At 44.8% G+C, this 15,615-nt stretch overlaps 2 protein-coding genes across 2 annotated transcripts in view; both read left to right on the top strand.

The window, feature by feature from the left end:
- The window catches only part of PARM1 (prostate androgen-regulated mucin-like protein 1), a 98,502-nt gene that overhangs the window by 49,952 nt on the left and 32,935 nt on the right, over window positions 1–15,615 (top strand). The window contains exon 2 of the mRNA XM_028506174.2: window positions 10,385–11,080. Coding sequence (XP_028361975.1) covers window positions 10,385–11,080 — 696 coding nt within the window. The remainder of the gene's footprint in view (window positions 1–10,384; window positions 11,081–15,615) is intronic.
- LOC114491833 (40S ribosomal protein S3-like) lies at window positions 13,479–14,272 on the top strand. Its single transcript, XM_036022152.1, has one exon. It carries the CDS (start codon window positions 13,686–13,688, stop codon window positions 14,196–14,198), a length of 513 nt encoding a protein of 170 aa, XP_035878045.1. The 5' UTR covers window positions 13,479–13,685; the 3' UTR covers window positions 14,199–14,272.

Consider the following 15,615-nt stretch of genomic DNA (forward strand, 5'->3'; position numbering starts at 1 on the left):
GTGTGTGTATGTATGTGTGGTTTCTTTTGCTGTACAAAAGATTTTTAGTTTGATGTAGTCCCATTTATTTATTTTTCTATGTATACATGTACATATATTTATATATGTTTTGCTTAATCCCTTCACCTTCTTTCACCCGGCCCCCCAACACTTCTCCCTTCTGAGAGCTATCAATCTGTTCCACACGTCCATGCCTGTTTCTATTTTTTTTTGTTAGTTTATTTTTTTTATTAGATTCCACATGTAAGTGAGATCACATGGAATTTATCTTTCTCTGGCTGGCTCATTCCACTTAGCATAATAACCTCCAGGTCCATCTACACTGTCACAAAAAGTAAGATTTTCTTTTCTTTTTAACAGCTGAGTAGTATCCTTTTGTGTAAATGTACCACAGCTCTTTTACCCACTCATCTACTGGTGGGCATTTGAGCTATTTCCAGAGCTTGGGTATTGTAAGTAAGGCTGCAATGAACAAAGGGGTGCTTATATTCTTTCCAGTTAGTGTTTTTGGGGTCCCTTGGATAAATTGCTGGGTCATAAAGCAGTTCCAATTTTAATTTCTGGAGGTATCTCCATACTGCTTTTCACAGTGGCTGCACCAGTTTGCATTCCCACCAACAGTGCACCAGGGTTCCCTTTCTCCACATCCTCACCAGCACTTGTTTTTTGTTGATTTATTGATGATAGCCATTCTAACAAGTGTAAAGTAATGTCTCATTGTGGTTTTAATTTGCATTTCTCTGATGATTAGTGACTTGAGTGTCTTTTCAAATGTCTATTGGCCATCTGTGTGTCCTCTTTGAAAAAGGGTCTATTCAGGTCCTTGGTCCATTTTTTAATTTGGTTTTTTGTCTTCTTGGTGTTGACTAGTGTAAGTTCTTTATATATTTTTGGAAATTAACCCCTTATCAGATATATCATTGGAAAATATGTTCTCCCTTTTCATTTTGTTGATGGTTTCTTTTGCTGTGCAGAAGTTTTTTAGTTTGATGTAGTCCCATTTGTTTATTTATTTTCTTTGTTTCCCTTGGCTAAGGAGATATATCAGCAAATATATTGCTACAAGAAATGTCTGAAATTTTACTGCCTATGTTTTTTTCTAGGATTTTTATGGTTTCATGATTTATATTTAATTCTTTAATCCATTTCAAGTTTATTCTTGTGTATAGTTTGCTTACTTTTAAAATGAGGACTATATATAATAACACTTATCCTAGGTTGATTGTAGAAACTGACTTAATTCTTATAGAGTACTCAGAATTTAGCATTAGGAAAGTGTTAACTAAGATGCTATGAAGCAAGCAGCTTGATTTATCCAACTATGTTTCATTAGCATTTTCTTGTGATTAGTCAAACTGCCTACAAAGTCTCCAATAAGAATGCCAGGGAACATCAGCCTGGAGTGATTCTAAGAACTGTCCTTCTAGAGGCAGATTGCCATGGAGTTGACCAGCTAAACATCTGTAGGCCCTGGGCGGTATAGCTCAGTGGATTGAGCACAGGCCTGTGAACCAAAGGGTCACCAGTTCGATTCCCAGTCAGAGCACATGCCTGGGTTGTGGGCCAGGTCCCCAGTTGGGGGCACGTGAGAGGCAACCACACATTGATGTTTCTCTCCCTCTCTTTTTCCTTCCCTTCCCCTCTCTCTAAAAATAAATAAAATCTTTTTTAGAAAAATATCTACAGCTCTTTGTAGAACGAGAAGTCATGGACGGGGCTCTCAACTGAGCTGGAGGAAGTGAGGGAAGAAGTGAGCAGGTGCATTTAGTCTGAAGAGGCTGTGGTACAGATGCACTAGGGCTATCTCAGCTATCTGGGCAATTCTAGGTCTCAAAAAACATCTTTTGAAGTAAGAGGTTCAGATTCACAGCAGGCCCATATTATGGGCTTTTTTAAGTTCTTGTAGTTTCCAGGGGTTGCAGGGTATGAGAAATGACTTGATTGTATAATTTGGGCCTGTAGGAGGTGGAGTGGAAGGAAGAGTATGCCTCAACCAGGCAAGAGACTGCATTTTACAAACCCCTCAAGTACAAAGTCTTTTTTTTCTTTTTAATCCCATGAGAATTTTTTTTAAACTTTCAGTAACTGAACAAAAAGGAGAAGCCACTGGAGCTGAATTGGGCCCCCGGGCCAGAGGGTATAGCAGTGAGCAGAGGGGTGTAAGGAGGAGAGGTCAGAGCCTCAGCTCTGAGTCACCAGCGGAGTGGCTGCCTTTGTTTGAGGCTGGTCACTACAAGTCACCCACAGTACTACCTACATTCCCTCCCTGCTCAGGAATGCCTGAAAATTCTGCCAGAAAAGTGAGGCCTGGGATAGGGGAGTCTGCCCATCAAAGCTGCCAGAGAAATGTGTCCAGGCCGCTCTCCATCCTGGGTGCAGGTGGGCCCAGGCCCGGCTCTGGCCTGCCCTGCCCTGGAAGATCCCTGGTTCCATTAGGTCACTAGAAGGATCTCTGGGAACGGGCTGCAGGGCCCTGGGTGGAGCATAGGCCAGGTCACAGACACAGCTTCATTTATAGTAGTTCTGTGTTTAGACACTCGTTGTGAGGGCCTCGTGTGTACTCTTGCTCTCGGCCCCACTAAGGTTGGACCTGGGCCCAGAACAGGGAACCTGAGAACCTGACTTTGTTACTCAGAAGTACCCTGCTACCTGTAGGATGCATTTGGTCTTCTTATCCTATTCCACTACCCAAGGCACGCCCCCAGTCACCTTCAACCAGAGCAGTTGAAGAGAAGGTACTAGTCCTTCCTGTGTGGTCTCTTTTCTCTCCACTGCCCACCCTGAGAACCACTGACAGGGTACTTTTCTGGTACTTTCCAGGGTACAACCAGAAGTACCCAGTCACTTTAAGCTTTAATATTAAGAAAATATATATTTTTTCAAGCATCGTTGCCCAGCAGGACCTCCTCCTGAGGTCAGCCAGGGCTACCACAGTCCCGCCAAGCTAATGATAATGAGTTTGGGGTGAAGGAGTGGGGGTGGGCATTTGACTGAAAAAGGCAGATGTTGCTTCTGGGGAAAAGAAAGAAAATGGTATGTTTTTTTTTCCCAGGAAGTACAACATTCTTCACAAATGTTATTCTCTTATTAGCATTTGTAGCACCCACAGGAGCCTGGTGATACCACTAGTCCTGCTTTTGCGGATGGGAAAACTGAGCCATACACCAGGTCTGCAGGTTCTAATTCGGCAGCTGGAACACAGAGCACTTTCCCTCTTTTCGGACTAGAATTGTATCTCATTTCCATAAACAAAATACTCAGGAGAATATGGCTTATCTACTTCAAATAAGTGTCTTCTTAAACACAGTTTGATGGCTTTGGGGCATACACATTCTGTCTAGACATATGATAGCTTTCAAATACCATATGGTTGGACCAGACTGATTAGTGATGGTTTTGCAAATGTTAGATGAACCTTCTGGAGTGTTGGAGGCCCTTAGCAGCCCCAGCCCAACCAAGGCAACATAGGGAATTTTTGTAAGTGTGGGAGTCCAAAAGGTGTCTTCACTCAACATAAAGCATACTAAGACCTCGCTTTGACATTAAGAAAATATATATAGCATTTTAAAACTACATATACTCTATTTCTCTCTCGAAAATGCTTGCTGAAGTTTCGTCCATTCAGTGCAGGAATGGTAAGTCCAGCCTATGTTTGAGCTGACTGATGGATAGTCAGCGTTTCGAGAACTGGTAGCTCTGGTCTATATCACGCACGGAGACAGAAAATCCCTGTGGTATGCAAAGTAGAAACAAGCGAGCAAACATAGCAAAAGTCTGTTTAGGAACCCATCCAAAATTTCCCATTAGCTGGTGGTTTTTACGGAACTTACAGACAAAGAAAGGGAGGATGCATTTCTGCTATCATGGCCCGGCGTACAAGCGAGAGAACATTCCTGTTTTCCAGAGGGTAGAAAACCCACATTTTTACTCAGTGAATATTTATTGAGTGCCTTCTCTGTGCCAGGCATTAAAACACAAAAACACAAGACACAGTTCCTATTATTGGGGCTGCCAGCCTGCCTGGAGACAAGCATGGGGAGAAATTATGGCTCAGTATAATGCGCACTACAACTAAAGTTTGTATGAGGTGCTGTGGCCACACAAAGGAGAAGTTCTCTGTCAAGTTAGAGAGTATTCATAGAGGAGGTAAGGCTCTAGAGTTCTCATAATTGGAGTGGCAAGAGAGGAGGGAGGGTGGCAAGAACAGCAGGTGCAAAGTCAGGGAGGCAGTCGGATTATTAGAATTTGGACAGCCAGGAGCAACCGGTCACTCAGATCACTAAGACCATAGGGTTCATGAATGGGTGGGATCAGGGAGTCATGAAGGGTGTTATGTGCTCTGCCATCGAGCTCAAGATTTATACGTAGGACGTTCAGGGGCCTGTTATAGGATTAAAGGGAAGTAGAAGCATTCAGTATGGTCAGACAACTTTTTAAAAGATCATTCCAGTGGCTTCTACTAGAGAATTTATAAAAGGAGATCGAGAAAAACTGGTGATTGCCTTAGAAGCATGGGCCCAGACTTCAAAAAGACCCTTGCATTTCCCCATACAATACAGTAGAGTAATTAAAAGGTTAGCCTGGAGCCAGATAGTTTCAGGTTCAAGCTTCAGCTATGCCATATGGTAGCTGTGTGACCTTAGGGAAGTCACTTAACTTTTCTGAGCCTGTTTCATCCTCTGTGAAAACAAGATAATAATAGTTATAATGAATAAATGAGATGATGCAGGAAAGTGCTTAGTACAGTGCCCTGCACAGAGCACTTAGCTCATTCACATATATATGAGGTCTGTCTAGAAAAAAATCCAGCCATTGTTAATATAACTAGAACAGTTTGTGCAACATCGATGTAACCTGACAGCCAAGGAGAGTGGACTGGAATGCATATGTGTGAACAATGATGAGTGGTAGATGCTGCTGAGTGAGCATGTGTACTGTGTAGCCATTGCATTCAACATGCCTGAGCCAGTAGTGCAACAAATTACATCAAATTTTGCATTAAACTTAAACATTCCTCCACAGAAACTATTCAGATGTTTCAGAAGGCTGTAGCTACAGGCAACTGGTCATTGGCAGTTTCATCATGACAACACACCTGCTCAAGCATCACATCTCATGCAGAGTATTTAAGCAAAACATCAAATCACCCAGGTGACTCAGCCCCCCTAGAGCCCAGATTTGGCACCCTGCAACTTCTGGGTTTTCCCAACTAAAATCACCTTTGAAAGGGAAGAGATTTCAGACTGTCTATGAGATTCAGGAAAATACAGCAAGGCAGCTAATGGCGGTTGGGAGAACTATGTGAGGTCCCAAGATGCCTGCTTTCAAGGGGACTGAGGAGGCATAATTGTCTTCTGTACAATACTTCTTGTATCTGTTATCTTCTTCAACAAATGTCTCTGTATTTCCTATTACATGGCTGGATAACTTCTGGACAGACTTTATACATTTAAATTCCTCCCATGGGCTAGGCAATGAGGATACATGTTGAGCAAATCCCTAAGTCCCTGTTCCATGTGAATCCTAAAGTCTATGGGAGAGGCAAGGATTAAACAAAGCTCCCCGTAAGCAATTACATAGTTATTGATACATGGCACTTTCAGTGCTATGGCGTTCTATGACATGCTTTGAGCACATACAGGGTTGAGGGCAGGAGGAATGGCTTTAGCAGGAGAATCAGCAAAGGCCCTTAGGCTGACACTGGAAGGATAAATAAGAATGACTCAGGCAGAGAGAAGATGGAGAGTTGTTTAGGCAGAAGAAATACAGTAAAGGGCCTGGTGTGTTTGAGGATCTGGTGGGGAGCAAGGCTGGAGAGGCAGAATGGGGTTGCATCACAGACAGCCTTCTCAGCCTCAGTGAGGATTTGAAGTTTTATCCTCTGTGCCGGGAGGGGCCAGTGCAGGCCTCCTTTCCTCCCCTCAGCCCTCGCAGGGGAGTGATACGGTCCAGTGGCCTTTCAAGAAGTTCCTGGGCTGGCTGTGTGGAGTAACTGCTAGTAATTACTCAGCACACAGACCTCCAGCAGCCGTGGGGCCTCTGCCAGGCCGGCCTGGCACCATCCACTGAGACCACAGGCAACACTGGGGCTGACGTGGCAGCAACGGGAGAGGCCTTGGCTGTGTTTTGATAAGAGTTTCACTGAATTTGCCAAAGCTTTGTCACATGTTTTCTCAGGTACTTGACATGCCAAGGACAGGCAAGGACTTGTTGGGTGTGGGGGGTGGGGAGAGAAAGAACAGATGAGAGAGCAACACAGGTAATCAGGCTGCCTGGGACTGGCACCGGCCCAGGTTGCTGCTGATGGGACCCAGGAAAAGGTGACAGTTCTGGGCACTCACTGTCCACTGGCAGTCGATGTTGCAGATTCATATCCCTGACAACCGGGCAGGCCAACAACATGTGCAAAGTGCAGACTCACTGGCCTGGAACATCCTGTAACTCCTCTCCGCACTGGGAGAACTCACCTACCTGTCTCAGCCATCAGCCCCCAAATCCCTCCTCCAAGGCAAGACAAGAAACCAGGGACCAAGCCAGACACAGTTCTCTCATATTGTCAGAGAAACATAAACTGCAATATTGTTCCCCCCCATAAGGCACAATCAATATATATGGAAATGAATAATTTCCTATACAACTACAAATCTGCTTTTCTTCCGAACAACAAACAACCTATCAGCTGTTCTTGCAACACAAAAGCTGACCAAACTTCAGGTAAGATGGTCATTTGTAAACATACAGGGAAGAATTTCAGACTTCATTGGCCATCATTCCCTTTTGTCTCTCATCTGGGCCAAGTCTAACAGATTTCCTTCCTCAAGTCAACCTGTTTCAGGCCTGTGGGTCCGTCCCTGCCCAGACAGGTCACGCTGTATCTGGCAAGTCTCTCTGTTTGGGAACAAGGCTCATTCACCTCTAATTTAGAGATTAATTAGGTTCAATTTCTTCATTTTATTTCTTCTGCTATTTTCATAAGGAAATATTAGAACTAATTCTTTTCTTCAAAGGAAACTGACTCTACTTTGGGTGGGAAGGTGTATGGGGTACTACGCTATTTTAAATTCTTCAGTGGCCCAGTCTCCCGTGGGCTCCTCCTTGCTTGCTCTGTAAGATGGTCGCTACAGCATGTTCTACCAGCTGTTAAGAGCCCAGGGCAGTTTGGGGGGGGGGGGGGCGGGGGCCAGGAAGCAGGGGTGGGAACTCCAGCTCTGACTCTGTCCTTACACAATGTTTTCCAGACAACACTGCCCAAACTTTTTTTTCAGATGCTTAAGTTCAATCATATAACTTCCCCTCTCTGTGTCTGCTCCCCCATTTATCCAATGAGGGCCTGCACTTACTCATTACTTAGGCCCTCTTTAGCTCTAATTATTTTCTGATATCCTAAAGAAATATATACATTCTCAGCTATTTGACTTACTCAGTTTGGTATTCCTATAGAAACACAAGTCCTACATATGAGAAAACAGAAATATTTCCTCAGTGATTCTGAATATTGGAAGCCCTAATCCCCAAAGTGATGGCACTTGGAGGTGGGGCTTTGGGGAAGTAATTAGGGTTAGATGAGGTCATGAGGGTGGGTCCCTCGTGATGAGATTAGTGTCCTTATAAGAAGAGACACCAGAAAGGTTGCACACTCTTTCTTTCCCTTCTTCCTTCCCTCCCTCCCTCCCCAAGCACACATGCAGAAAGGCCACTCAAGAACACAGCTAGAAGGCCATCACCTGCAAGGCAGGAAGAAAGCTCTCGCCAGAAGGAAACTGGCCCGTGCCTTGCTTGGACTTCCAGCTTCCAAACTGTGAGAAGTAAATTTTAAAGCCACCCCATCCATGGGATTTTGTTCTGGCAGCGAGAGCAAACTAGAACAGCAAGCATTCTCCAGGACAGTCATGGTGCCTGAGCCCTGGACATTTTCATGCTGAAAGAAGACCACCCTCATGGAGTCAGAGCAATATGAATGTGCCATGAAATAAGGAAAAGCAGAGGTTTTCATGTTTTAAATGTTTAGTTACACATTAAGGTTTGGTGTTGATTGTTCAAGTGAAGATAACCAGTACTGCTCTGCATGATTTCCCACATGGTTGGTCTGTTAGGAGTGGTAATTGCCTGAACTAGACGGTAAAGCACTTTACGGAAGTACTCAGAAAGCAGCCGTGGGAAATCAATGACCCACCTCCAGTCATCTTTGGAGTAGGAAGGGTAGGAGTTATAAAAGTATATTCATCAGAATTAAACAAGAAAATGACTGTCCTCTGTACAAAATCAATTCCTGAAACATGTCATTTCAGCACTAGAATAATTTTCATGGTACAACTTTTAGCTCCACTGGAAATGACAATGCAAGTGTCACTCTGATCATCCTACATCTTAAGTGGCATGTGTGTGTTCTCATCCTTTCAGAACCAGCTCGAATGTCTTGTCTTCTGTGGCTTTTCTAAATGTCATTTGAAAATGACATTTGTGTATTTTTATATTCATGCTCCCCATACAGAATGTATTCATCTTTTCTCAGGGCTTTCATTGTAACTTGCTTTGACTTCCATAAGGCATTTATCATATCATAGTACAAAAAGATGGTGTCCTTTCTGTCCTACTAGATAGTGAACTCTCTGAGGGGAAGGCCATGGACATTCAATAGAAGCTTGAATGAATGAATGAATGAATGAATGCTCCTTTGATTATGACTCATTCCTCATTTACCCTAGACTTCCAAAGACTCTGACTCAGCTACTAGACTGAGGCTCTCTCTCCCTCCATCTGCCCATCTATCATATATGCTATGAACAATAGCAAACATTGTCATTTTTGTTTTTCTGGCCTTAGAATCTCCAATGAGCCATGGGAGCAACTGGGATGCAGAGCCAATAAGCTCTAAAGGTCACAAGTAAAGATATATGTGACCTTATTATTTTAATAACATTTGTTCCAATTGTTGTTTTACCCATATTTCAAAAATCTCTTGCTGTGCATTCATCCTAAGATTGTTGACACTTCACAGCTGCCAAAAGTCCACCATAAGAACATGGACCATTATGTGGTCCTAATTTGAGAGGACCACCCTCATGCTTGCTAGGGAATGACTCTCTTATAGTTTATAGTCTTGACCAACTGCTTTTTAAATAAAAGAAAACCAATTACTCTGATAACAATCCAAATGTTAAATTTTGTTAAATCATGAGCAAACTATGTTTTCAGGATAGATTCTGGGCAGAACTTTCCATCAGCTACTGAATCTATTGTGTGCCAGAATGAAGGAGAAAGCAGTTTTACCCCCAAGTGCTTGAATGCCCCTTATATATATTTTCTCCTTTCTTCTGTGCTGGAATCCAGCCCAGGTTTTATTCCTTATTAATCTTGATCATGGTTGGCCATACCCTAAATGCTACCCCCAAGGAAATCTGCTCAAGGTATGGAAGGTTAAATAGTCAAAGACGAATAAGACAGCAGGCATAGGGATATGCCACAGTAGAATGGCACAGAGCGAAGCTGACTTTTTAAGCAAGGTTCCTGACCTCACATAATACCAGGCAGGTAGTCATCCTCAAGGCAGCTGTGATGGATGTGAGCATACTGAGGGATATGTAGAAGAGACCAGAGATTCTGGAGTGTCTTTTAATGAAGTTACTAATTTTTCCTATCTCTCTTCTCCTTCCTTCCTTTCTTCCTTCTTTTTTTCTTCTTTCCTTCCTTCCTTTTTTTTTCCTTCCACAAATATTTATTGAGTACTTCCTATGACCTAAGCACTGTCCCAGGGTTGGGGAAAACAGCAGTGACTAAAACCAGGTGCCTGAACCCCATGGAGCTTATACTCTGGTAGAAGAAAGAGATAATAAATAAGTAAATAAATAATTTGTAATTTCAGGAATAAACTATTTTATGAAAAACAAAAGGGAGCAAAGAATACGAACCATAGGGGCAGTTCTTAAAAAAATAAGCATAGAATTACTATATGATCCACCACTTCCACATCTGTGTGTATGTATACCCAAAACAATTGATAGCAGGGCCTCAAATAGATATTTGTATACTCATGGACCTCACCAGTCCAAATTCCCATAGAGTGAGCCCCCCAGAGAGTCTCACTTTTTAAGGTCATGCTTTGAAGCAAGCAGGAGACACGATTAGTTGCATGGATTCGTTGCATGGATTGGCTGGACTTGCTTTGACTGATCCACTAATTGCTCTTACTGAGCCTCCAGGCTAGTTTCTACTGATAGCCACAGAGGAAGGGGAGAGCAATTAGTGGGAAGAAACCTATTCAAAAGTCACCTTCACAATTGAAGAGGCGCCATGCCAAATGAGTAAGGCCTGTGGAAATGCTGTAGAACAGCCTTTCTTCTCAGGTTTTCATACATTAACCATTTTTGTACTGGCTCTTCCACAGGACTGAGGGTACAGAGTGTGCCTACATCAGCCCCCTTGCCTGCTTCTTTGTCTGAAAAGACTATCTCGCCAACGGCCTTCTGGACGAGCTCTCCACAAAGCCCTTCAGCCTCTCCCACCAGTGGCACACCCAGCAACTCAGTGGTCCCAGCTACAGTGCCATCAGTGCAGACAGCTCTACCCCCTAAGAATGTTTCTGAAGACCCCAGAGAACAGGAGACCACCTTGATGTGGGACGGCACAAACAGAGACACATTATCAACAAGCAGCAGGGTCCACTTAACACCCATGCCCACAGAACACAGCTCGGGCACTCCAGAGGCAAGTGTGCCAGCTACAGAGTCACGGTCCCCTACTGAGTCTCCTGCACTCACCCCCCCTCAGGCTTCAGCCTCATCACTTCCAACCCTATCAACCTCACCACCAGAGGTTTCCTCCATCTCTGACAGCACCAACGACAGCTCCACTGAGCCCAGCACCACAAGCACAGGAGCCTCAACCACCCCAGAGTCCCCAGCAGAGGAGTACAGCTCTAGCCACACCCCCACTTCACATGCCACCTCGGAGCTGGTGCCTGTGGAGACAACGCCCCAAACAACTGTGCCAGCCAAAGTGACCTGTATTCTGGTAGATATAGAGACCACCACCGCCTCCCCCAGAGTGGTCATGCAGGAAGTGGAGCATGCACTAAGTTCAGGTGAGTCTCCGTCTAGAACACTACTCACATTCTTGACTATGTGGAGACATTAAGAAAGCAGTTCAGTTCACTGAACACAATTGATCAACTTTGAATCTTAGAGTGTAAAATCTGAGCTGAAGTATAATTCACAAGACTTTCCACAGGAGTGCAAACTTTACTTAATAGTCACAGAGTAATTTCCACATGATATGTCATTAATTGCAGCCAATTGCCAACTCTATGATTTCTCTTTACGTATGTCACAGGGAATGTAAATGAATTAAGATCATGTAAGTAAAAAGATTAATAGCATGGCTTTTAGTTCAGCTTCCTAGGTTTCAATTCTGGATCCTGACCTTGGGCAAGTTATTTCATCCCTTTGTGTCCTCATCTGTCAAAGGGGAGTAACACAGGTTCTACGGCATACAGTTCTTGTGGAGATTAAACAAAATGACATATAAAGTGCTTAGAACAGTTTCTGACAGGGTGTAAGTGCTCAGGAGATGGCAGTGCCATTATAATTTTGCTCAGTGGATTAACAAAGTATTTGTGGAAACCAGCCAAAAAAGTAGGGTGGAGGTACAGAGAATTTATTTATTCCTATAGTCATTGATCTATTTCATGGGAAAGACAATAAATTTTACAGGACGTCACAATTGTTTTTATTTTCCCAGCAACCCTAAGAAGTAGTAGTATTTTTATCTTGATTTTACAGTCTTGGAAACTATGGTCGAGAGAGATTTAGGGTCTTTTCTGAGGTCACATGCCTTTGGCATTGGCGCGGAGACTGTAATCATTAGGGCACTGAACAGGAAAAGGATTTAGTGGGGACATTTGGAATCTTGATTAAGAAACAGGGAGGTGAGAAGAGCCAGAAGGTGAAGGGGGGACGTGGAGCCGTAGCCCATTCCCTGGGTAGTCCTGTGGGGGGGGGGGTTAGACCGAGAGGGGGACTTGTGGGGGCAGAACCACAGCATGACCACCTGCAGTCAAAGGAATGGCTGAGGAGAAATTAATATCTTTTAACAAACACTAAACAGTCATAATGAATAGAAATTCTATTAGACCATGGAGGGAAGAGAGATAAAGCTAAGATTAACAAGACCTGATTCTTCATGGAAGAGCTCAGAGTTTATTAGGAATAAAGTCCCAAAGAACTGCAAATTCTTATTTCAAAGACTCAAAAAGTCCCAAAAAACTGAGTCAAAAAAAAGTCCCAAAATGGGAGGTGCAGTCAAACGGGGATAAAGGAGTAAATTACAAAGGTTTGGATGGGGTACAGGGGGACCACAGAGGATCGTAAAGGGCAGAGCTGCTGTGAGGCAGGCCTGGGCGGAGAGAAGAGTAGCCCGAACCCAGAGCAGAGGGCCTTGTAGGATAGACCATCTTGAGAGGGGCGGTGACTCTTGGTTGAGAGACACAGCTCACCCAGGGTTAACCTCCTGAGAGTGAAGGGAATCAGTACTTCACCCCCATTGTCCCCCTTCCCTCTGATATGCTGCCAGAAGCCAAGGGCAAGGAGATCCATTGACATGGTCCTACAGGTCAGACTCCTAGAGGGCTGGTCAGAGGGCATGTGGAAAAGAGTGGGGAGTGGGTCTGCAGAGGTGAAGGGAAGAAATCTGGCACGCCAGATTCGAACATGGATTCCTCTGCGCAGCCCCCATCCTATTAGCACCCTGTTTATTTCTCCAGCCCGCACTCACCACACTGCACTGAGATGTGCCCTTTCTGTCTCTGTCTCTGCCCCTGCCCTGACCCCCACCCCCGCACCTCTGCCTGATACTTTCCATGCTCCCAGCATGCAGGCAACATCTCTAGCCTAGTCTCGGGACCTGGAGCAGAGAGGTTGTTCACTTGGCTCAGTGTCTGAAGGACTGTCCTTAACAAAGGTGCTATCAAAGTTCAGGCTTGCATGCAGTGGCCTGTCTGTTCCCTCTTTCCTGGTTCAGGCCCTCATCACCACCTGCATGCACTGTGCCTTCTGTTTGCTAACTGATCTCCCTTTTGCCGCTCTCTGCCCACTCTACTATGCTCCAGACAGGGTACATCCATGAATTCTGAGATTGGCATGCAAGAATCTCCATAATCTGGTAGATCTTAGTGCTTTTCACAAGTGCTATGATTTCATGGACAAGGGTTTCCAAAACATTTCTATTTCAATATTCTGGCTTGTGTTTTAGACCACATGTCTTGATTTCCTCAACTCTAAGCCAGCAGGGTCAAGAGGCACAAAATTAGCGTCAGAGCTGCGTCATGACCCTTTACATTTCTAAGGAACATTGTAGCCAGCAGGAACTCCCCAGCAAATGGATGAGGGAATGATTGCGTGACTGGAGAAAAGATAAGTGTGGCAGGGTACAGGGAGATTGCTGTGTATGGGCCAGACTCCACTTCACAGACCAAACAGGATTTATCCCTATGATCTACTAAATCAAAAAATACTTATTATAAAGATGGTTGTGCAAATTTCCAAGAAGAGGAGTTTTGTTGCTGATGGCATCTTCAAAGCTGAATTGAATGAGTTTCTCATTTAAGAACTGGCTGAAGATGGCTACCCTGGAGTTGAGTCTGAGTTACACCAACCAGGACAGAAATTATTGCTTTGCTACCAGGACGCAGAATGTTCTTGGTGAGAAGGGCTGATGGGGCACAGGAATTGACTGCTGTGGTTCAGAAGAGGTTTGGCTTCTTGAGGGCTTCAGAGGGCTTCTCTGTGTCACAAACCCCTAGGAGGCCTTGCTGTATGGAGGGCCTGCTATGGCATGCTGAGTGCTGTGGCATGGAGAGTGGGGCCAAAGGCTATGAGGTCGTTGTGTCTAGGAAACTCTGTGGACAGAGGGCTAAATCCATGGAGTTTGTCGATGGTCTGATGACCCACAGTGAGGACCCTATTAACTGCCCGGTTGACACTGCCGTGCACCATGTGCTGCTCAGGTGGGGTGTGCTGGGCATCACAGTGAAGATTGTGCTTCCCTGGGACCCAAGTGGCAAGATGGGTCCCAAGAAGCCCCTGCCTGACCATGTGAGCACTGTGGAACCCAAAGATGGGGTACTGCCCACCACCCCCATCTCAGAACACAAGGGTGGGAAGCCAGAGCCGCCTGCCATGCCCCAGCCAGTGCCCACAGCATGACAGGGTCTTGTTGGCAGCTGGGTCTGGGGTCTGGATGTTGCTCTATAAAGACCTTTAATAAAAGCTTTTTAAAATAAAAAAATATTAGTATGCATTTTCCAAGCTCCTGTGCTTGATGCAAAGAAGTATAAGAAGTGTAAGACCTATCTTAAAAGATTTCATAGTTTAAATAGAAAAAAGGGCCCAGGGCACTCTTAGAGTGAATGAAATGAACTGAGGTGGATGGACAGACCTTTGAGCAGATGTGATATAGTCTGTTCATTTCAAAGGGGAAGAATTATGTCCCAGAAGTTTGGAGTGCCTCACCCAAGGTCACACCACTCAGTGGCAGAGCTGGGCCCAGAGCCCAGATCCTTAAAACCACAGCCAAGTCTCCTTTCCGCACCCAGCACTGCCGCACTGCTCTTCGCTCAGCCCTGCACCCCGGGCAGCACCCTTGACTGTGCTCACAGGTTACTGTTTGGGGGTGTTTTTTTAGAGATTTTGTGCTGCCTTAATAGTGACAGTAATAACATCACACTGTTGTTTAGCATCTTGTCTTATTCTGTGTGGGTTCACATAGCACATTTGTATTAATCCAAGAATTCATCAATTCAGCCACCAATGAATAACTCTGAAACAAGGTAATGGAGGTAAATTTGACTAGAGGAAATAGGGAAGATTTCATGATGGTGCTGAGTTGTAGGACATGAAAGAAATTTAAGCCTAAGGAGGCTGTTGGAAACCCTGCCTGCAAAGGTAGGGGACCAGTGGCGTGGCAGTTAATGCTGCACATGCCTGGCTTCAGAATGCACTCAGCCATTGTAAGCACCAAAAGTGCTCTTGTCAAGGTATCCAATGCCCTTCACTTGGCCAAGTGTGAGGTTGATTCTTAGGCCTGGCTTGACCTGACCTATCAGCAGCATTTGATACAGCTGATCACTGCCCTCATCTTTTAAACACTGTCTCTCTCCACCTGACCTCCAGGACACATTCTTTCTTGGTTCTTCACCCACCCAGCTAACCGCTCCTTCTTAGTCTCTGTTGCCACGTTTCACCCCTCATCTTCCTACACCGGAGCACCCAGGGCCACTACTGCCCTCCTCTCTCCCTGACCTCTCTACACTCACACTCCCTCTTCTCTCCACGCCCATTTCTGAGATGATCTCATCCTGTCTCATGACTTAAAGTGCCATCCATATGCTGATAAGCCTGACATGTAAAAATTCTATCCCTGTTTTGTTTCACTGAACTAAAGACATGTATATCCAGCTGTCAACTAAGTTATACTCCCCACGCGTGTGGTTCACGGGCAGCGCACACTCAGTGTGTATAAGATGAGTTACTGACTTCCTCAGCCCTCAGCCTGCTCCTCCCTCAGCCTTCCCCCCTCTTGAGTCCTCAGGCTGAAAACCTTGGATCAGTCCTAAATTCCTTT

Source organism: Phyllostomus discolor, chromosome 1, assembly GCF_004126475.2.
Source record: "Phyllostomus discolor isolate MPI-MPIP mPhyDis1 chromosome 1, mPhyDis1.pri.v3, whole genome shotgun sequence".
In the NCBI taxonomy this organism is placed as follows: Eukaryota; Metazoa; Chordata; class Mammalia; order Chiroptera; family Phyllostomidae; genus Phyllostomus; species Phyllostomus discolor.

Coding starts and splice junctions, on each gene's coding strand:
- LOC114491833 (XM_036022152.1), top strand. CDS start 13,686: ATGTTCTTGGTGAGAAGGGCTGATGGGGCACAGGAATTGACTGCTGTG.